The following is a 23,392-nucleotide window of genomic DNA, read 5'->3' as shown; positions in this document are numbered from 1 at the left end:
GAAATTTATTGAGTAGGTGGAAATCAAGCAGTCAAAGGCTTTAAATATCTTATATTTTAACTTTGTAAAGCTATTTCTAACTACCTTATATATATATATATAACTTTTGTGCATCTGTGCTAATAAATACTTACTAGGATAAATGTCTCCATACATGGCAAAAAAATAAAAAAGGAATTTGATAAAGTATCTAGTGCAGTGTACAGTCCCTCATACGTAATAGTCCTGTAGTGAGACAGTTTGTAGAGTCACAGTGTCAGAACTGAAAGGAGCCTAGAAAGATAATTACAACCAAATGAGGCCTTAGAGGGAATAACAAAATCCTTGTTAGTGTGCTTTCGGCTGCCAATAAAAGTGGTTTAAACAATAAAGAACATTTATTATTTCACGTAACAGAAGATCCAGAAGCAGGACAGCTCCAGGTTAGTTTATTCAATAGTTCAAGGACTTAATTAAGGATCTGGATTCTTTCTGTTTTGTTCTATCCTCAGTATAATGCAGGGTGGTCAATCCCATCTAGGTTGCAGGGAGTTCGAGGCAACAAACACAGCTTCAGACAATACCCCAAGGCTAGAAGAAGATGGAGGCAGGGAGAGTGCATCTTTTATCTCCTGTCCTTTTGTAAGAAAACTTTCCCAGAATTCTCTCTATAGATGACCATTCAAATCTCATTGGCCAGAATTGAGTCACATGTTTATCACTAAACAGTCACAAACCAAAGAGAGTAGAATTACCATAATGAACTTAGAATAATTGAGTCACACACAAGGTTCACCCAGTCCCAAGCCTCTCCTGAAGCATGAGATCACCCAATACCTGAATAAAATGGTGGTTTGGGGGAGGGAAGAAAAAGGGGCATGATTATTGGGAAGACAGTCAACATCATCGTCCCACTAAGGTCTCAGAACAAGTTATTGGTAGGCCTGCATTAGAATCGCAGTCTCATGATTTCCCAATTTAATTCTCCCCTCTTGACGTAGATAACCTATTTGCTCAGTGAATGAATATGGTCAGTATTGCTGCTTTTTGTAAAGAATCTTGCATATATCCACACAATTCTGCCTCGAATCCTTTTTGGAAAAAGGTGTACTATTATAAAACTATATGTGCTATTTTTTTGTGAAGCACGTTTAATTCCTCAAATAATAAACTACTTGCAGTACCTTACATCTATTGTGCTTCTAACTCTGCATTAGTTCCTACTATTTCTGTTGGCTGGAAAACATACACACTAGTGCCCTTTTTTGGATTCCTTATCATTTGAATACCTACTCAGATTTCAAGTATGAGTGTTTCTATGAAACCTTTCTTGACATATCCCATCTCAATGAAATTGGTTGTTTGTACGTACTATATATCATGTTCTAGATTCTCCTACACATTTATGGTACTGATTTCTTTACAGGTTTGTCTTCCTTTTCTAGTCTAAAAGCTTTCATCATAGAAGCATTTGTCTTGATAAATGCAGGGTATAGGATAGTACTGGATACATCATAGTCACCACTAATAGTTTTGTTTAATGGATGAATCATATACTACTAATTTAGGAGTGGGGAGAGATTTTTATTTAATTGTGTTCTACTTGATTTGATTTCCAACCAGTAGAATGTGGATATGGTTCTATAATCTCTACTCTTCATTTTGAAGGATTTTTTTTCAGTGAGGCAAAAGTAATTCCTATAAGCATAATTTATTTCTATAAATAAAATTTTCTTTAGAACTTAAAGAATTTTGGGTAAAAACATTTCATTTTATGTGTGTTACTGCTTATAGAGCAAATTTAGCCCTTAGCTCTGGAGGCTTGTCAGAGGAGATGAGCATTACAGAATTGTACCTAATGCAAATTAGATGCTGGGTAAACATTTGAGTTTGTTTATATAGTAGATATGCCATAAACAGAACTATTCACTTTATGATTTAATTTTTTCTTTTTTCATTGTAGCGTTTATGACATTAACAGAGAACAGGACTATGTCAAGAGTTCTGGGGGTATACTTGGTGAAACTGAATTAAGACCACCCTCCCAGCTACATTTTCTCTTAGAGAAGACCAAGACAGGGTTCATATCAGAACAGAGTGGGTATTAAACTAAATGCTATAAATTATTACTAATGATTCCAAAGTAAAACAGTACAGTTTTTAAAATTCTAATTTAGAGCATGTAAAATGACAGGACTTTAAAATATATATATAATTTCCAATAGCTACAAATTTCATATAATCATTGGTCCAGAATTGTTAGGTGATTGTTTTCAAATTATATCAGAAAAGGTATTTGTTCAAGGGAGATTGTCACATTCCTCTATTTGTATTTCTTTGAAGTTATTCATTTTACTTGATTTTGAATTGAGATATTTTAAATGGAAGTAATACATGCTTATGTAAGAAAAACCTGAATTATAGTAATATATCTAAGGTAAAAAGCATGATTCCCTTTTATCCACTCCCCAATCTCAAGAACCATTAGTTTAAACACTGTTAGCAATTTGGTTTCCCATTTTTCTAGATCTTTTTTGTAACTTTCAAATACATAATTTTTTACCAAAATGACATTATATAATGCAAGTTATTTACTCAGTAGTATATAATAGATATCTTTTTATGCCAATATACAAATTTACTTTATTTAATGGTTGCAAGTGTTTCCCTATTGATGGCAATTGAGGTCGTCTCCAGTGTTTTTGCTGTTATAGATGCTGGTACATGGAACACCCTTGTACATATATCCTGTGCACTTATGCTGGTGTTTCTGAGGAATAGATTCCCAGAAATGGAATGGTTATTCAGTTATACACATTTATGTTTTTGTTAGGTCCTGCCAAATTATACTCTAAAAAAGTTATATTTAACTTACAGTGGCAGTCCTTTAATTTCTTAAAAGTAAAGGTAATATATTTTAAGGATTAGGTTAAAGAATAGGCTCTTCTTTCAACAACTGTCAAATGGCCTACTTAGACTACATAAAGTATACAGGCATCAATCATATTAACGGATGTAGGTTGCAGTCGGTCTATGGGAACACTAATAAGGGTCTTTCATAGCAAATGTTGGGTTCTGAGTCTTTCTGTCTTTGATGGGTGCTAGCACTTAATTCGCAAACAGGAGATTGGGTCATGAAAGTCCTGGGGAGATGTAGAAGTGGCTAGTTTTTGTGAGAATTAGTGTGACACCTAAGCTGTTGGCATTAGTGCATCTGATTATTTACTTTCAAACCAGATACTTATAAGAATGGAAAACAGATACCTGTGGTATAGCATCAGAAATTGGTTTATAATTTTCTAAACCTTCCTATTAAGAGTTAAAAAGAGAAAAAACTGTCCCAAACCAACTCAGTATCTCTGTAATGGATTTTGAGAGAAAGGGAGATTAATGCAGGCCAATTGAGCAGAATCCAACTTGTGTCAAGCTCAACTGAGCTTTTAAGATTGAATCCATAAATAGAGAAATGTGCCCAAAGCCAGGTGCTACAGGAAAGAATATTAACTCGGTTTCCAGAGCCATTGTGATTGGACTTAAGTTTTCTCCCTGTGCTCTCTTAAGCCCTAGGGACACTCTTTACACTTTATAGATAGGTACTTTTCAAGTTATCTTCTTAGATGTCCTAGGTGTCTTTGTGAAATAGCCTCCTCTTAATAGTCTGTTAACTTTCACTTTTTAAATAAAGCATGTGTATTGCTCAGCAAAAATGAGGCCATCCATTTATTTAGTGCTCACATTGTTTTGTACCCTAGGTAGACTCTTAAATGAAAGTACATTGTATAAGAAGAGACAATGCCAAATAATTTCTCTGTAAAGTTCTCGTCTATCTCCTTATTTATAGAGCAGGAAACTTGTGCTTTCTGAGAGTATAATTGAGGTCATTTATTATAAAATCATGAAAGAGTCAAGGTTTACTATAGTTTTCTAACAACTTCACTTTTGACATGCTTTTTCCTTCCTCTCCTCGTAAAATGATTACTTTTATAAATATATTGCCATTTGGAGAATGCTGACCTAGAGGGGAAGCATTTTTAACCATAAATAAATAGTTTTAGAAATAAAAATGTATAAGTACAAGATAATTCATTTCCTGCTTGTTCCTCTTTGTTTATTTTAAATCATTACCTTTATTCATAGCTGTATTGGGGGCAGGATTCCCCGCACTGGTGTAAATAAAGTGTTCTGTGACCACATGTATTTGGGAAACACTGTGTTAGATAGGTTTTATTTCTTTTTAATTGCACTATTTCTCACAGTTTTCAGTTTGTTGTTTTACATTGACACTCAGAAATGGGGATGTGTGTAGGGCCGGCCCAGTGGCGTAGTGGTTAAGTTTGCGTGCTCTGCTTTAGCATGGTTCACAGGTTTGGGTCCTGGGCAAGGACCTATGCATCACTTATCAAGCCATGCTGCGGCAGGTGTCCCACATATAAAATAGAGGCTGCACAGGTGTTAGCTCAGGGCCAATCTTCCTCAGCAAAAAAAAATTAAAAATAAAATTAAGAAATGGGGGTAGATGCAGTATTCACTAGTTTTGAAACTTAAAATCTGTGCCTAACTTTTAACATCTTACAGAATTTAGAGAAGTTGATTATCATAGAATGTTCATTTCCAAAGCTGTTACAACTTTTCTTTCATTCACTGTAAGCAATGCATTTTTTCAAATACTGCGCTGCAGAGTATACTTAGATTTTTTAATATTATATTACCTCTCTAAAAATATTAAATACAAGGTTTCCCAAATTATAATATTTAAAGGAGTACTGATTTGTATTTGAGCTAGCAATACAGATTATTTGTAAGATGAATTTGCAGGCGCATAGCCTTCACAGTTTGTTTTGAATAATGCAGCTAAAGAAAGCTATAATTTTAATTATCATCACTGGTGTTTTGCAATTTGAATCTCTTTAGAATATCCTTGTTTTTTTATAGCACTAGTATACTGATAGTGAAGGAGAAAGTGAAACTGCATAAAAGTGAAACAGAATCGATATAGATCCAGATGTACCAACTTCAGAATACTCTTGTATGTTTCGTCCTCTTTCCTTCCTTGCTATTTATAATCTTTCATTTTTGATAGTACTAAGTTTTATTTGTTAAAGCATTTTTAAATTACGTTGATAGTTGAAGTGTTAGGACACTTTTAGTCCAAATTAATTTTACTGAAATGTTTATTTTCATTTGTGTGATAGTCATTTTTTTTAATCTGTTGTTCTTAAGTTAATTTTAATTAAGATGGTTTCTTTTTCTTTAACTTTTGAACTTTAATGTAATTGGCAGAGGTCTGTTAAAAGTAGGAAGCCATATTAATGTACTTATTTATACTTATTTTTACGTACTTATATTTATATGATCAAAACTTCTAGTGCTATTTAAATTATTCCATTCTCTTTACTATTAGTAAGTAATCAGTTTGTATCTCCCCCCTCAATCTTGTTAAAGAGAATAGAGAGGATACAAACAGAAGGGAGTAAACAAATCAAATGGTTAAGTGTTATGAGAACTCATTAGGCTCAGTTCTTACTAAAGTGAAGATTTGTAAAATCAAAAGGCACAAAGGCTCAATCACAACTTACTGGATCGAGTTACTAATTCTCATTTAGGAAAGATACCTCTCATGGCATGGGCATATCAGAATCTGGGATAGCTCATGGGTACGGTTTTAAAAAAGCACTTTCAAAAAAAAGTAATAAGGTTTATTTATGTAAAGTGAAAAAAAAATAATGATTTTACCATACAACCCATAAGAAGTAAAGTTCAACAGACACATCTAAGCTGGTGAAGAAACCCCAAAGATACAGTGATTTCCAGTATGTTTGCTGAGTGTCCAATAGTAGGCCCGTTAAAAGGAACCTACCAGACTTACTTGGGGGTTTGGTGAGAAGAGTAAGTTTATCAAAATGTGGAATAGAATGAAAAGCCTTAAGGATGGGAAACATTGGTCTAAGTGATCGCTAACCACCAACTTGAGACTGCAGTTCCATCTGCGTTTACCAACTCTGATTATGCACAGAGCTTTAAACCAAAAGCCATAAGGGATCTAGCAGGGTATTCTTCACTCTTGTAGGGAAAGTGATTCACCCTCAGTTGTTAATTAATCCATTTAGATTATTTTCTTCACATGAGAGGTCTTTTAAGATAGTACAGATATGGTAACCAAGACGCATTGTGAATGTCTTAGTTATAAAGGAAGGAAATAGATGAGGTATTCAGTGATGTTTAGTGTGCCACTCTTAAGCCCATCCTTTGGTTATCTTAAACAGTTGCATTATTTTTGTTTGTTTTACAGTTTTTGAGACAGTATCCTTGAGTTCAGACTCTCTCTTCCAGAGGGCAGTTTCAATTCTCCATACTTCTTACTTGGACTCTGCATCTGAGCATGGTTTTCAGTACAGTCAAGTGACTTTGGTGAAAAATGACATTTTCTTAAATGAGGTGAGGTGCTTGGTACACACTGTGTCTGCGTGTTAGTTTTATTTTAGTTTTAAAGAAATAGACCCATCATTTCTGGTATATAAGCCTAGATCTTTTTAGCTATCACTTTTCAGATGAGATAAAAGATCCTTGGAAATAGTCACTTGAAAGGTAATAATAATATATTTTGGGGAATAGAAAAATAATAAAATTAGTCTTTTAGCAGGAGAAAATCAGATGATGCATTTTTTAAAGTTAATTTGCAAGACAAAATAACATGTTTATAGCATTTGGTTATTCTCTCTTTATACAGTACAAAACCTTTTACCAAGAAAAAAAAGCAAATAACTATACTCAGGAAGAACTTCAAGAAACCTACGGATTTCTTCTGTTTGAAACTGAAAATCAGGTAAGGGAATTAGGTTGTAGAAAATTAATTTTATGATATTAATATACAAAATTAATAATATCATTAAACTCAAATATTGGTATTTCAGTTCTGTAAGATTTGTAAGATTACGAGTTAGTTCATCAGTCTTTTTTGTTACTAAGTTTGATGGCAATGTAAATAACAGTGAAAGCTAGTCATATTGATTTCTACAGCTTTTCATAGGTCCTCTTTGCTTTTATGTTATATACATTTGTAAGCTAATGGTAAGATTTAGATTAATGCAAGTTTCTAAGTATCAGTAATGCCTTTTAATGGATATTTCTCCATACTGGATCATTGTTTACATAGATACTTTGTTTTGCTTGTGGAGATTTTTGAAGTTTAAATTACATGGTTTTGGGGATAAGATGAACACTTTCAGCATTCTGGTTCCTTGAAATTGTTTTATGCCTGTCTTTGAAGATCGAACATCCATATTGTTACTTGTGCCTAAATTGTGGGAGAAGGAAACTGCTGTGTGCAGGGTATGTCTCCAAAGATGTGTGTGGCTTCCTGGATATAATTCTAATACTAGAGACCTATAATCCAACTTAAAATAATTCAAAGGTAATATTTTGGTTGGGTTCATGATTTTTAAAGAACAAGGGTAGATTTGCTTAAAGAATAACATTAGCATTTAACGTAAGAATTATATAGTAATACCAAAAGAGTTTATTTAATCCATATACTTCCAAATAAGATGTGTTATGGATTCATACTAGAAAAAAAGCATTTGAAATTGAGACATTTTCAAATTTAGTGATTCCAAAGCTATAATTGAAAAAGAATCTTCAAGAGAGGACTTATCTGTGAGCTTGTTTAATTTGGTTTTGCTGGTGACATTTTTGTTAACAGAAATGGTAAAATTTCATGAAGAACTTTGAACTTTTTACCAAAACACAATTGCCTTACATAAGCTTGCTTTGTGGTGTGAATATATACAGTGTACAGATTCAGATTTATTTGAAAGTTTATAGATTGTAGTGTGATTTCATTGCCTCTCCCAAGACTGACATGATACACACAGTACTATCTTTTGTTTAAAGGCAAAGTTGGTATGTCAACGTGGACTCTGTGTTGGCAGCAGCACCATTACCACTCTGGGTGATCCAGCGAAAGGTAAGTCTATAAGAAAAAAGACTTTCTTCTTTTACAAGATAAAGAGGGTTTTAGTTAATTTCACAAGACACCTATATTAAAAGGCAGTTTTGTTAATGATAACAACCTTTAGAATCAGAACTTTAATCATATAAATGGGCTTTGAGCCTAAGACTTAAGGTTTTCCAATAGGAGTTACATGATCAGAACTTTTTTTTAAAGGTTGGTTGTACTAGAAAAGATACTCAAGGTATCTTTTAGTATCAAGAGATCAGTATGGTCATCCAGGGTTAATGAGGATCTCTTCTAAAGTATCCTAATGGCGGTAGGAATAGAGAATAGATAGAACTGACCAAACTTGGCAACTATGGAATGTGAGGAGTAAGAGAAAGGAAATAAACAAGTATAAGCTTTTAAACTTACACTACAGTCATCTTATTAATAGAAGAGAGAGACAGAAGGAGAGGGGATTATAGGAAAGCTGATGAGTTAAAAAGAGAAAGGTAATCTTATGGTTAAGAATATGGATTAGCACTAAATTAAGCTTCAATTTCTTCATCTGTAAAATAGATAAAACTATCTTCTAGATTTGTTGTTAGGATTACATGAGACTATGTCAAGTGCTTAGCCCCAAGAGTACACACAGTAAGCTCTCAGTAAATGGATACTGCTACTTTGATGAGTTAATTTGAGACACTGGATTTTCATAAGTGTTTCTGGATGAAGTGTTTCTGCTGGTGGTAAAAATAGTTGGAAAAGAGATTAGGTTTGGAGATTGGGCTCAAGGTGGTGGGGATGGGTGTAAGTTGAAGCCAAAGATATTGTTACATGGACAGTGTAGAAGGAAAAGATGGCGAAGAACACAACTTTTGGGTCCTTATGGGACTAAGGAGTGAGGAGATGGGGTAGACTCTAGAAGGAGGAGTCAAGAGCTGTCCAGTGGATGAAGAATTAGGAAGGAGAGTTTTACAGAAAGCAGAAGGATCTAAGGAAGGGTATTTAGTAGTGTCTGATGCTACAGAATTTGGAGATGAAAGCAGGACTCAGATTATCGGGCTTCATGGCTAGATTCCTGCTGACCTTTCTTTTTTTTAATAACAGCTTTATTGAGAAAAAATTCACAAAGCATACAATTTGCTCATTTAAAGTGTACAATTTAGTGTTTTTTGGTATGTTCACAGAGTTGCGCAACTATCTGCACAATCAATTTTAGACCATTTTCGTCACCCAAAGAAGAAATCCCATACCGATTAGCAGTGACTCCCCATGCCTCACTACCACCAGCCTAGACAACCTCTAATCTGCTTTTTGCCTCTGTGAATTTGCCTACTCTAGACATATAAATGGAATCGTATATGATCTGTTGTGACTAACTTCTTTTACTTAGCTTAGTGTTTTTGTGGTTCATCCATGTTGTAGCGTGTACCTGTATTTCATTTCCTTTTTGGCTGAATAATATTCCATTTGTATGGTTATACCACATTTTCTTTATCCATTCAGTGGTTAACTGATGGACATTTGGTTGTTTCTCCTTTTTGGCTATTATGAAAAATACTGCAGTGTACATTCGTGTACGAGCTTTTGTATAGACGTCTCTTTTCATTTCTCTTGGGTATACCCCTAGGAGTGGAATTACTGGGTCATATATGGTAACTGTGTGTAAAACAGAATTTTTTAAAACTTACTCAGCTCTTCTAAAGGACATGAAAGGGGATAAATTTATAACTCCAATAACACTTTACATAAAACCTTTCCTCCTTCTCCCCTATTCTTCACCCTCCAGTCTTTTCATTATGAAAAATGCCAACATAGAAAAAGTAGAGAGCTGGATATAATATACCCATCACCTAGGTTTAACAGATAATGTTTTGCATTATTCCCTTCATTTGTTTAAAAAAAATTTTATTTTGCTGGAGAATTTGGAAGTAAATTACGAGTGAAATCCTCAGCTTACATCTCCAAAAAATAAGGCCATTTTTTCTACATTATTCCAATCCCATGATTTTATTGTTGATGTTTGAGAGGCTGACTTCAGTAGGGTGGTGGAATATAAGCTCAGTTGTTCCTAACAATACTCCTTCTTAAACACATATACTGGGGTTGATAATGAAATAGCACTACTGCCTATGTACATTTGAGATAGTTTTTGACTCAAATAGAAATGGATAGTTCTGTGCAGAATAGCAATATTTTACATTAATGTAGTATTTTATAGTTTTAAAACTTTATTGATCTTTTTAAATCTTCCTGAGAGTTCTGTGGTTCATGTATCCATGGCCCAAGCCCACCCTTCCCGCTTAAGTGACGCACTCCTCAGTCACGTGCTTATTGTTAGTAAGTGGAAAACTTGGAACTGGAACCCAGGCTTCTAACCACAAGTTCTTTGCTCATTCCGCTGTATCAGAGTGTCCTCACCATTCTTTTATATTTCAAAGGAGATGCCTGGGTTCAGGAAGATCTCTGAAATCTGTCCTTTCCTCCTTTTCACTGCTGCTGCCATGTGGGGATCCTCCTCTCCTGTCCCAGCTCTTAAGTAGCTTTCTACTTGGTCCTGTCTCTAGTCTCTTCCCTCTGTAGACTCACCTCTCCAACTTTTAAGCAGCAGTTTACTGCTTAAAATCTTTGATGGTTCTCTGCTGCCTACAGAGTAAAGTCTAGTAAATAAGCCCATCAGCATGTTCTACGAAGATCTTTACTGTTCAGTCCCAAGCTTCCTTTTCAGCCTCAGCTTCCACCATTTTCTCCCCTGCTCCCAACACTGTGGCCTACTGTCCTAAATAATTTATCATCTTTTGTGCTTCCGTATTTTTGTTCACTCTGCTCTCTATTTAGAATTTCATTCCTCTCAGTGTCTAAAGAACTCCTTTCCTAGACAAATTTAATTACTTGATTATTTCCGTCTCTCTGTGTCTTCAAGTACAACATATGTCTGACCCATAGTTAAGTACCTACTATTTGTTGGGCTATGATGTGGCTGCCGTGGTGAACAAAACGAAAATAACCCATGGAATTTATAATCTAACAGAATAAACTGCTTGAAAGCAAGGACCTTGTTTTATTTTTCTTGTGTCACTGCTGCCTTGCACAGACCTGCCATGTAGTAAACCTCAGTACATGTTATTAAATAGGAGTATTTACTGAGATTTTTTGCAAAAAATAACTTGAGAATCAGATTACCATAGACCTTTTCACTGAATGATTGTAAGAGAAAAAACAGACAGACTTAGACTTTTCCAAGAATGTGATACTTTTATCCCTTTTTAGTTATTGTACTCATAGAAAATTAGTTATCCAACAGCTATATTCTGTATTATCTTAGCTCTGATTTTTTCATACCTTTAGAATATCTCAGAAGTTTTCAAAAGGTAAGCAATTTCCAAACAGATTTTTAATGTGGACCTTTGTCTTTTGTGTTGTCTTGTTCGGTTAAAGGTAGCCCTGCATGTGAAATGTGTATGTGTTTTTTAAAGTGTAAATTAATCTATATTTTATACTTTTATAGGTGTATACATTTCCAAATACTCAGACTATCTTCACGCAAGACCATGGTATCATGGGAAGTCCGGTTATGTTGTAATTTTTAATCTAATTAAGGTAAAGCCCAAATGTGCTTCTATGTAATTTTTCTTTTAAAAACTAAAAATTATCAGGCGGTGATAACGTTCATTGCAGCCATTTGCTAAACATAGTTCTTTCCAAAGACAGCAATCCAAATTCAGAAAAGATAACTATTTTTGCTCTCCTTTAAAGACAAAGCTTGTTTGTTCATTTAATAGATGATTTATGAATTTTTTTTAAAAAGAAAACAAAATGCTTCAAAATAATACAGAGGTATTCAGTGAAAAGTTTGCCTCTCATCTATGTCCCACGATGCCATTTTTTAAACATTAACAGAAAACAAGTAGCTGCTTATAAAACACTGTGATTACAGTTATAGCAGACAAATTTAGAGAACAACATTCGTTATCTGGTTTAAATTGTCAAAAGAAGAAATGTTTATTTTCTTTATCCCTTACATAGTCCCGTGTAAGTGAATCACACAGAATTTTGACTCAAATAGTAGGAAAACTCTGATTTTAGACGTTGGTGGGCTTTTTGAGGATATATGCTGTGGTCTTTTTGGTGTTTTTGTTTTAGCTTTCCTATTATTTTAAGTTCTTTGGTTATAAACCCAACACTAGTGATTTTTTTTAATAGTGTGAACTCTTCATATTCCAAAATTTGTTCCCAAGAGCTGGAGGGAAATTAGCATTGCATTGGTGCACAATCACAGTCTTCCTTCTCCTGCTCCGTGATAAGTACAGTCATGTGCCACATGATGACATTTCATTCAATTATGAACCACATATGTGATGGTGGTCCTGTAAGATAACTGAAAATCTTGAAGAACAAAACAAAGTGATGGAAGTTGTTAAAGCATCTGCTTCCTTGAAGGCAACGAGACTAACAGAAATTTAAGAAGGGCCTATATCATGGAGAAACTTCTAATGACCTGGATTGAAGACCAGACACAGAAGTGTATCCCTCTCAGTACCATGGTGATCATGGCCAAAGCAAAAAAATTTGTTTGTGATGTTGAATTTACTGCCAACTCTGTGTGGTTTAAACAATTCAAGAATCGTTATTCATTATATAATGTGAAAGTGAGTGATGGGTCTGTGATTGCTGATGTGAACACAGCTGAAGAATTTTTGAGAACTCTAGCTGGTCCTGGAGGAAAATTACTTACCAGAGCAAATATTCATTATAGATGAAACCTCCGTACTCTGGAAACGGATGCCTGAAAGGACTGTCATCCATGAGGAAGCCAAGTCAATGCCAGGATAACAGTCTTGCTTGGGGGTCATCGATCATTGTGGGCTACAAATGGAAACCCTTTGTGATCTGGCACAGTGAGAACCCCAGAGCTTTCAAGCATATCAATAAGCACATACTGCCAGGGCAGTACGGGAGCCGTAAGAAGTCATGGACAACCCACCTCCTCTTCCAGGATGCCCCCCTGAATTGCTGTACTAGTGAAATGGAGAAATGCTGTTTGGAGAATAACATACCTTGCAACATTTTGCTTATTGTTGATAATGCTCCCAGACATCCTCCTTTTATTTATCCCAATATCTAAGTGATGTTTCTCCCTTCAAACACTCCCTCTGATCCAACCAGTGTATCAAGAAGTTATAGCAGCTTTTAAGGCCTACTGCTTGAGGAGGTCCTTAGCCCAGGCTATTGCTACAGCTGAGGAATACAGGGAGAAGACACTGATGCAATTCTGAAAGGATTACAGCATCTATGACTGCATCAAGAACCTTGCTTGGGGGGCCAGCCCCATGGCATAATGGTTAAGTTCACATGCTCTGCTTTGGCAGCCTGGGGTTCACAAGTTCAGATCCTGGATGCAGACCTACACACCACTCATGAAGCCGTGCTGTGGAAGCATCCCACATACAAAGCAGAGGAAGATGGGCACAGATGTTAGCTCAGGGCCAATCTTCCTCACCAAAAACAAACAAACAAAAGAACCTTGCTTGGGCTTGGGGTGATGTCACCAAGGCACGTATGAATGGCATCTGGAAGAAGACACTCAAGAGGTTCGTCCATAACTTCAAAGGATTTGCCACCCTGTCTGGCGGAGGTTGCAAAACTCAACAAGGCTGTGGTTGAGATGGCAAATAACTGTAACCTGGGCAGGGATGAGGAGGATGCTGAGGAGCTCCTAGAGGGGGCTCCTGAGGAAATGACTAATGAGGAGTTCTTGGAACTGATCAGGAACACAGAGCTGAAGAAGAGGCAAGAGAAAAGGAAACTGCAGGAGAAGAAAAAGAAAGACCCTCAGGAAAGTTCACAGTGAAGGGTTTAGCAGAAGCTTTTGCAGACCTCACCAAACTCCTTAAAAAGTTTGAAAACATGGACCCCAACACTAGGTTTTCATTAATAGAGAGGAATGTTCATGGTGCATTATCTGCTTACAAGCAAATCTATGGTGAAAAAAAGAGAGCAAGCAAACCCCCATGGACATACTACTGAAAAGAGTGATGCCTCTTCAAGAAGAGCCTCAGGCAAGTCCTTCAGGAGGTGTTCCAGAAGAAGGCACTGTTATCATAGGAGACGACAGCTCCATGCGCCTTATTGCCCCTCAAGACCTTCCAGTGGGACAAGCTGTGGAGGGTGGTAGATAGTGATATTGATGCTCCTGACCCTGTGTAGGCCTAGGCCAATGTGTGTGTTTGTGTCTTAATTTTTAACAAAAAAGTTTAAAAAGTAAAAAAGTAAAATAAAAAATTTTTAAATAGTAAAAAACTTATGTAATAAGGATATAAAGGAAGAAAATATTGGGGCTGGCCCCGTGGCCGAGTGGTTAAGTTCACGCGCTCCGCTGCAGGCGGCCCAGTGTTTCGTTGGTTCGAATCCTGGGTGCGGACATGGCACTGCTCATCAAACCACGCTGAGGCAGCGTCCCACATGCCATAACTAGAAGGACCCACAACGAAGAGTATACAACTGTGTACCCGGGGGCTTTGGGGAGAAAAAGGAAAAAATAAAATCTTTATAAAAAAAAAAAAAAAAAAAAGGAAGAAAATATTTTTGTACAGCTGTACAATGTGTTTATGTTTTAACCTAAGTGTTACTACGAAAGTCAAAAATTTTGAAATAATTAACATTTATAAAGTAAAAGTTATAGTAAGCTAAGGTTAATTAGTGGAGAAAGAAAAATTGTTTTAAAATTTAGTGTAGCCTAAGTGTACAATGTTTATAAAGTCTACATACAGTAGTGTATGGTAACGTGCTAGGCCTTCACAGTCACTCCCCACTCACTCACTGCCTCACCCAGAGCAACATCCGCTCCTGCAAGTTCCATTCATGGTAAATGTCCTATGCAGGTGCACCATTTTTTATCTTTTATACCGTATTTTTATTGTACCTTTTCTTTGTTTAGTTATGTTTAAGATACATAAATACTTTACCACCGTGTTACAGTTGCCTGCAGTATTCAGTACTGTGTCATGATGTGCGGGTTTGTAGCCTAGGAGCAATAGGCTGTGCATATAGCCTAGGTGTGTAATAGGCTGTACCCTCTAGGTTTGTGTAAGTACACTCTACGATGTTCACACAGTGACGAGATCGCCTTATGACACGTGTCTCAGAAGGCGTCCCTGTTGTTAAGCGATGCACCACTGTGCTGTAGTTCTGCTGTAAAAGTATGCCTGTCAGCTCAATTAACAAACATCTGCTTTTTTATTTGCGTTAGATTGTGCCTCACCCTTGGGTTCTTGCCCCTGTATCCCACCGTGTCTGGTGGATGTTGCTGTTTAGTTCTCACTCTCAGTTCCTCTTTACTGCTCCAAAGCCAGCCACACCCAGCATCCTAAGGTGTTTGATGGAGAGAAGATACAGGGTGTGATTGTTCACTGAGAAGTGTTGTTTGTATTCTTTGACTTCTTAGTATTGCCTTTGGGAGTCCTGTAAATGAAGAGGCAGGACCTTAACAGGAAAAGAAATTCTTTTTTTTTAAAGCAAGTAAATTCTTCTTGTGAAGATAAAAATAAAAGTTGTCTATAATTTCGTGCCTCATTTTGGTATACGTTTTGTATCCTTTTTTTTCATATATGTCATTAAATTCAAAACAGCTTTTAGAAATCATTTTATGATATTTCATTATATGGTAAACTTGACTGTCCTTTTTTTATAATTTTCTTTTTCTAGGAGACATATAACCCTTGATGAAGAGAAATTTGTGGTGGGAAATACTATGGAGTGTTCAGTAATTAGGGCCATTGGTCTGCTAAGCACTTTACCGCATATTTGCTCCTTGCTAATTTACTGGGTCCTGGCATAGTAGATGTATCTTGGTCTGTAATTTACAATTGATAATTAATACTTCAGTTTGGAAACTTGTCTTTTGAAACTTTAGATTTCATTTGTTATCTTTGATGTTATAGTCATTGAATAGCCAATCTGTTAGGTGGGCTATATAATTTTTCTTTTAAAGAAATGGTTCTCTTAAATTTGGGGTGATTCATGTACTTTTTGGATATCATGATAAAAGCTGTGGACATTTGCCTCAGGAGGATGCCCAAACATACCAAATTTTTAAATATAAGCATACCTCATTTTATTGCATTTTGCTTTATTGTACTTTGCAGATGTTATATTTTTCACAAATTGAAGGTTTGTGGCAACCCTGTGTCAAGCAAGTCTGTTGGCGCCATTTTTCCAACAGCATTTGTTCACTTCATGTCTCTCTGTCACATTTTAGTAATTCTCACAATATTTCAAGCTTTTTCATCATTATTTTATTTGTTGTAGTGATCTGTGATCACGATCTTTGATGTTACTATTGTAATTGTTTGGGAGTGGCACAAATCCTGCTCGTATAAGATAGTGAACTTAATTGATAAATGTTGAGTCTGTCCTGACTGTTACATCTACTGGCTTTTCCCCATCTCTCCCTTTCCTTAGGCCTCCCTATTCCCTGAGACACAATATTGAAATTAGGCCAATTAATAACCCTGCAATGGCCTCTAAATGTTCAAGTGATAGGAAGAGTCTTGTGTCTCTAATTTTAAATCAAAAGCTAAAAATGATAAGCTGATTGAGGAAGGCATGTCGACAGCCGAGATAGGCCAAAAAGCTAGGCTCTTTTAGCCAGTTAGCTAAGTGGTGAATGCAAAGAAAAAGTTCTTCAAGGAAATTAAAATTGCTTACTCCAGTGAACACATGAATGATAAGAAAGTGAAACAGCCTTGTTGGTGATAGGGAGAAAATTTTAGTGGTGTGGATAGAAGATGAGACCAGCCACGACATTCCCTTAAGCCAAAACCTAATCCAGAGAAGTCCCTAACTCTCTTCAGTTCTATGAAGGCTGAGAGAGGGGAGGAAGCTACAGAAGAAAAGTTGGAAGCTAGTAGAGGTTGGTTCTTAAAGTTTAAAGAAAGCAGCTATCTGCATAACATGAAAGTTCAAGGTGAAGCAGCAAGTGCTGATGGAGAAGCTGCAGCAGGTTATCCAGGGGATCTCGCTAAGATGAAATTAATGAAGTTAATGAAAGTGGCTACACTAAACAACGGATTTTCAAATGTAGCTGAAGCAGCCTTTTATTGGAAGAAGATGCCATCTAGAACTTTCATAGCTGGAAAGGAGAAGTCAATGCCTGGCTTCAGAGCTTCAAAGGACAGACTCACTCTCTTGTTAGCGCCTAATGCAGCTGGTGGCTTTATGTTAAAACCAGTGCTCGTTTACCATTCCACAAATCCTCAGGCCCTTAAGAATTATGCTAAATCTACTCTGCCTGTGCTGTATAAATGGAATAAGAAAGTCTGGATGACAGCAATATGGTTTACTGAATATTTTGAGCCCACTGTTGAGACCTGTTGCTCAGAAAAAAGATTCCTTTCCGAATATTAGTTCTCGCTGACAATGCACCTAGTCACCCGAGAGCTTTGATTGAGGTGTACGTCAAGATTAATGTTGTTTTCATGCCTGCTAACACAGCATCCATTCTGCAGCCGATGGATCAAGGAGTAATTTTGGCTTTCAAGTCTTATTATTTAAGAAGTACATTTCATAAGGCTATAGCTGCCATAGATAGTAATTCCTTTGATGGATCTGGGCAAAGTAAATTGAAAACTTTCTGGAAAGGATTCACCATTCTAGATGCCATTAAGAACATTCATGATTCATGGCAAGAGGTCCAAGTATTAACATTAGTGGAGTTTGGAAGAAGTTGATTCCAACCCTAATGGATGACTTTGAGGAGTTCAAGATTTCAGTCGAGAAAGTAACTGTAGGTGTGGTGGAAACAGTGAAAGAACTAGAATTAGAAGTAGCCCCTGAAGATGGGACTGAATTGCTGCAATCTCGTGATAAAACTAATGGATGAGGAATTGCTTTTTATGGGTGAGCAAAGAAAGTGGTTTCTTGAGATGGAATCCATCCCTGGCGAAGATGCTGTGAAGACTGTTGGAATGACTACAAAGGAGACGTAAACTTAGTTGATAAAGCGGTGGCAGGTTTTGAGAAGATTGACTGCAATTTTGAAGGAAGTTATGCTGTGGGTAAAATGCCATGGAACGGCATTGCATGCTGCAGAGAAACCGTTCATGAAAGGAAGAGTCAATCGAGGCGGCAGACTTTATTTTTGTGTTAATTTAAGAAATTGCCACAACCACTCCGACCTTCAGCAACCACCACCCTGATCAGTCAGTATCCATCAGCATCGAGGCAAGATCCTCCACTAGCAAAAAGATTACAACTCAGTGAAGACTCATATGATGGTTAGCATTTTTTTTAGCGATAAAATATTTTTTAATTAAGGTGTGTAATTCTTTTTTAGTCATAATGCTATTGTACACTTAATGGACTACTGTATAATGTAAACATAACTTTTATATGCACTGGGAAACTAAAAAACTCATGTGACTTGCTTTGTTGCAATATTTGCTTCACTGCATTGGTCTAGAACCAAACGTACAATATCTCCGAGGTATGTCTGTACAATTTTATGGGGTTTGTGAATAATTAAAAGTATTATTATCCCTAAGATAATTTTCTAAGAACCATAGTTCTTAACACAGTTAACTGTTCTTTGAAATACATCCACAACCTTATTAGGCTCCTTTTAAAAATGAATCCTAGAGTAAGATTCTTGCTCTTTGAAGATATCTGATTAGTCTTAATATTTTTATTCTAGGGAAAAGTCAAGTTTGTGTCTGAGAATTACACAGCTAACTATACTAGCCCATCTTCTGGCTATGATTGCCACGTGGCTGCAAATACTAACAAGGTTTCTCACAAGACGAGTCATTTTCGCACCTTTGAACTGAGTCAGGTATTGTCACCTGGGAATATGTCATTCCCAAGATACATTTCTGAATCTAATGTGTTAAATTTCAGGACTGGGTGGGGTTGAGATAGGCTTGGTACGTATGGAATTTCATAGTGTTACCCTGATGATGCTCATTTCTTTTCTTTTAGTATTACCTCTATGAACTTTCAGGCAGCACTGTTAATGAGCGACCCAGACAGATCTGTCCATATGTAATTGTAGCTTTTCAGTACAGGGAACCTAAAAAGATGGCAGCACCAGCTCTTAAAAGCATGTAAGTAATTATGTAGACACTTTGTTTTACTAGATTTGTTTCCTTTGCTCTTATAAAAATGCTTTTTTTTTTTTTCTAGACTTGAACTCAGTGAAAATGGTAAGAAATTATTTAATTGGTTATGTGAGGGGTTTTTTTTAAGTAAAACTTTTTGTTCATAAATAAAATAATCAGTTTCTTTCTTACCCTCATTTCTTAAAGTTCTCACCTCTCCGTGGAAAGGCAAATTAATTATTCAAGGCTGCCAACTGTGTGATATAACTCTTCGGTCCTCCTATGGTTCAGTAGTTCCAATACAACTGTAAGTATTGAATTTCTGTTCTTTACTAATGCTTGTATAATTTTTTCTTTTAACTCTCATTTCTGGGTCTTGCTTGTTAGCACTGGTGTGAAATATAGCAATTGTATTTGGTTTTAGATTACTTTTGGGTAGGTGCATAGAGCACAGGGTCATGACACAGGAGACCTAAATTCAGATAAATTCTGCCCTTGGCTTTGAAATAAGTTAGTTTTATAAATCTTTGACAGATCACTTTCTGAATTTTAATATCTTAATCCGTTCATGGAAAAGTGACCTCTCAGGATAAATCAAATTGATTTGATACTAGAAGTTTGACTTTCCCCAAAAAGCAGATTAGATTTGCCTAGATAGCAGGTGCAGCAGATTATAGCCTCTTAATTCTATTTTTGAGTCTTTATTAAGATTTGTGATATTTGGTTTTCTAATTTTCACATTTTCCTAGAGTGGTATTAAATAGAATAGCTGTTACATGTATATACATTATAATGAATTATCATAATATTTTCTTCTGGGGAACTGCGAAGGCCATCTTTGTTTAGTCTGTTCTTAGTTTGCACTCAAAACCCTTGAAAGATAGACAGTTTAATTGAAATATAAGGTGAAAACTGATGTGCTCTCAGAATTCATTTTCTTTCTATTGGCCTTTTTTAAAAAGAGTTAGGGGTATTATAATCCATAGAATAAAGTAAGAATTCTTTGAATAAATATATGGGAGAGAAGGGAAAGTTCTTTCTCACTACAGAGTGCAACTAATAAGTGTAGAAAGAGTAATGGACTTAGAAAATCACCATTCGGCAGCACCGTGATAATCAGTGGATACTCAGAATAGTAGGTGAAAGTTGATGATATTTCTCTATCTCACAATATATCCTCAAAACTTACATATTAATCACAAAGGGGAAAATATAGACTTTACAGTGGGAAAACTGCACATACCACCTTAACTAAGTGGTTAAGTTAACGTCACCAGGAGTAGAATGAACATGTGCTTCCTGGTATGATGCATGGAGAATATGGTATCACTTCTGTGGTGGTCCTGCCAATCTAATGAGAAAGAAATATTAGACATACCCAGATTGAGGGATGTTCTGCAAAATAAATGGTCTATAATCTTCAAAAATGTTAAGGTCATTAAAGATAAAGACTAAGAGACTGTTGCCTATTGAAGGAGACTGAAGAGACATAACTAAATGCAAGGTGTCCTCCTGGATTGGATCCTGGACTGGAAAAAATTGTTTTCTTTTGTTATAAAGGACCTCAGTGAGATAATTGGCAAAATTTGAATAAGGTCTGTAGGTTAAATAATTGTAGTATATAATTGTTAATTTCTTGATTGTGCTAATTGTTTCGTTGTTGTGTAAGGAAATGTCCTTTTTTAAGGACGCACACAGAGAAATATTTAGGGGAAAAAAGGGCATCTATAAGTCTGCAAGTGTTTCAAAATGAATTTTAAAGAAGGAAAAGGTAGTCAGGGGAAGTGATGCAAAAGTCTGGATGCGGTTCATTCTCTGGCACTCATGGTAGGCAATCCAATATTGTCAAAAGTTTTCAACTCTGACATAGTGTAATTTTTAGAAAATTCTCATGCTAGTATGCATAATTCTCCCTCACATCTGTATATTTTGGTTATACCAAAAATACGTGCATTCAGGAAATGTGAACATATTTGCAGACCATGGTCTGTGGACTCGTATATTTGAAAATCTGTAATATTTATAAAAATGCACATTTTTTGACCTGAAGTTTATCAATTTAGATGTTTTGTGGTTATGTTATTTTTGTTTGCATTTATATTAGAAAACCAAAAATTATAAAGCTGTAGATAGTCTCAGTGTTTATTACATTGCATGGTTTTGTTGTTTTCTTTCTTAGCCCACATGAACTAGATTTTAAGTATGTAATGAAAGTATCGGCTTTGAAGAAAAAATTACCAGAAGCTGCCTTTAGAAAACAGAATTACTTGGAGCAAAAAGGTCTGTTCAAATGTAATGATTCACTGCATGTCCTGGGCTTTGTTTCAGTTATTTCCCACTCTTAAACATACACACATAACTTCTGTTTTGCCTTAAGTGATTCTTAAAAGGGTCTTTTGGGAAAGCTGTAGAATTGCTTTGTGATTGATTTCCTTGGAGGCCAGCTAGAAACGGAAAAGTAATTTCATCTAAGATGACAAAGACTAGCTTCAGTATAGAATACCGAGGGTATTAAGCAGACAGGATATGCTCACTCATAGTTGCAGACTCAAACCACTCCCTTCGAGTTGGACAGGACTTTTGTGGTGGTTTTTATTTATTTATGTACTTTTAAATGAAGCAGAAAATGTGAGAAGGAAATTTCTTGGTCATTTAGATTAATTCATGGCATATTGATCTTTGTATTATTTATATAGTATTTATTTGTCTTGTTAATCTTATAATAGTGTCAGTATAAATGAAAGCATTGTTTTCAAATACTTTGTACAGTAACTTTTTATTAAGTTTTATAACCAAGAACATTGAATGATAAATGTTTTTTGAGTAGTCTCCCTAGTTCTTTCATCTTTTTAACGTATAAAATGAATAAATTGGTTATAGAAAAGCATAATAGCATTTTAAAATAATACATGTTCTGTTTTTCTGGTTTTCTCCACAGTCTGTTGCCAAGATATGTGCTTTGATATGTATGAGGTGGAACTGTCAAATAAACAAGGGAAAAAAATAGATAAACTAATAGAATACATGAAAAATAAGCAATTGGTAAGAATCATCAATTTAAAGTATAGTTATTGTTTTTTCCTTAAATTGAGAAATTGGTATCTAATTATTAGTTGTCTGTGCCAAGGTGGAATTATTTAAGCTTTGCTGAAAGAGTTTCCATCATTTAATATTTATTGACATTATCGACACGATATTTGTTGACTAGCATTCTCATCCCCTTTGTATCAGTTTACTTTTATTGTCTCACTAGTCAGTTTATATTCCTGATTTTAAGACTAGAAGGACAGTTTTCCTCAAATCCTTTGTTGTTGTTATTTTATGATAGAAGAATCGAGTAGATCCTTAATGTTTCTGCGTTAATCTAAGGACCACTTGTAAGATACTTCTTTAAAAGTGACCTGTATCAACCCATAAGTTATAAGGAAGAAAAAGTTGCCTCTTCTACTGTTTCCATAGTGTAGAAAGTAAGACCCTACTGAGAACTATATAGGAATCCAAAGACTTCTCTCTGTGCTGTTACCCCGGGCTCCTCAACGTGCGGGTAGGAGTCGATGCTGCCTTTATAGTGAATGATTCCTAAACATCCCAAAGGAAACGGTGCAAGTGTGGAACAGTGGCCACACAAGTCTGAGCCCTTTAGTGACTTGACTGACTGTCCCCATAGTAGATAGCGAGACATCAGTAAATTAAAATGGAACATCTAGAGTCTAAGTTGTGAAGGCAAGCCGTCTTAGGAATAGTGTCAGTTAAGGTACTTTGAGTTGCATGTAACAGAAAACCAAACTGGCATAAACAGTAAAGGGATTTAATTAGGCTCACTTTTCAATTCTAGGTGATAAGGCAAATGCAAGTGCTGCTTGCTCAGGACTCTTTCTCTTTCAACTTCACTCTCCTCTTTGTGATAGTTTTGTCCTAAGGCTGCCAGTCAGGGCTTCATGCTTCCTTTCTATATCCAGAGGGAGAGAGAACCCCTCCTCCAAACCGTTACTTCAGTTTCATTAGACCAGTTTATGTCATTTGCATATCCCTCAGCCAGTAACTGAAAAAGGAATGGACTACACTGATTAGCTCAGGCTCCACCTTCCAGAACTGGGTACGAGGTCACTCCCACGCAATCTGCAGTGTGGGGCTGAACTAGGCGACATTGGAAGTCACCTAAAAGCTGTCATTCTAAATCATAAAAATAACAGTGGAATATCTATTGAATATCTACTGTAGCATTGTAGGCTCTGTTTTTTTGAAGTGACGTAGTCCATTTTATATTTGGAAATTAAAAGGGAGGAAGTCTAAAGATATTTTCAGAAAACGCATTAGTGAAGGGACTACTTGTAAGTGCTTATAGTATTGAAAGTAATAGAGACTTGGTGCAGAACTTTCCTTT

At 35.8% G+C, this 23,392-nt stretch overlaps 1 protein-coding gene across 18 annotated transcripts in view; it reads left to right on the top strand.

Moving 5' to 3' along the window:
- The window catches only part of TASOR2 (transcription activation suppressor family member 2), a 76,669-nt gene that overhangs the window by 20,640 nt on the left and 32,637 nt on the right, over nucleotides 1–23,392 (top strand). For 7 of the 18 annotated variants that reach the window (XM_070500993.1, XM_070500992.1, XM_070500999.1 and 4 more), the window contains 10 exons: nucleotides 6,269–6,414; nucleotides 6,707–6,802; nucleotides 7,870–7,942; nucleotides 11,424–11,515; nucleotides 18,606–18,743; nucleotides 18,890–19,014; nucleotides 19,094–19,113; nucleotides 19,216–19,315; nucleotides 21,188–21,288; nucleotides 21,947–22,050. In XM_070500993.1, the coding sequence (XP_070357094.1) occupies nucleotides 6,269–6,414; nucleotides 6,707–6,802; nucleotides 7,870–7,942; nucleotides 11,424–11,515; nucleotides 18,606–18,743; nucleotides 18,890–19,014; nucleotides 19,094–19,113; nucleotides 19,216–19,315; nucleotides 21,188–21,288; nucleotides 21,947–22,050 (995 nt within the window). Of the gene's footprint in view, nucleotides 1–1,942; nucleotides 2,077–6,268; nucleotides 6,415–6,706; nucleotides 6,803–7,246; nucleotides 7,391–7,869; nucleotides 7,943–11,423; nucleotides 11,516–18,605; nucleotides 18,744–18,889; nucleotides 19,015–19,093; nucleotides 19,114–19,215; nucleotides 19,316–21,187; nucleotides 21,289–21,946; nucleotides 22,051–23,392 lie in introns of those variants that run through there. The other 11 variants (XM_070501001.1, XM_070501002.1, XM_070500998.1 and 8 more) reach the window with 8 other exon arrangements.

The sequence above is a fragment of the Equus asinus genome, chromosome 29 (genome assembly GCF_041296235.1).
Source record: "Equus asinus isolate D_3611 breed Donkey chromosome 29, EquAss-T2T_v2, whole genome shotgun sequence".
Taxonomy (NCBI): Eukaryota; Metazoa; Chordata; class Mammalia; order Perissodactyla; family Equidae; genus Equus; species Equus asinus.
The sequence above is the reverse complement of the archived record's forward strand: the minus strand, read 5'-3'. Positions and strand labels throughout refer to the sequence as shown.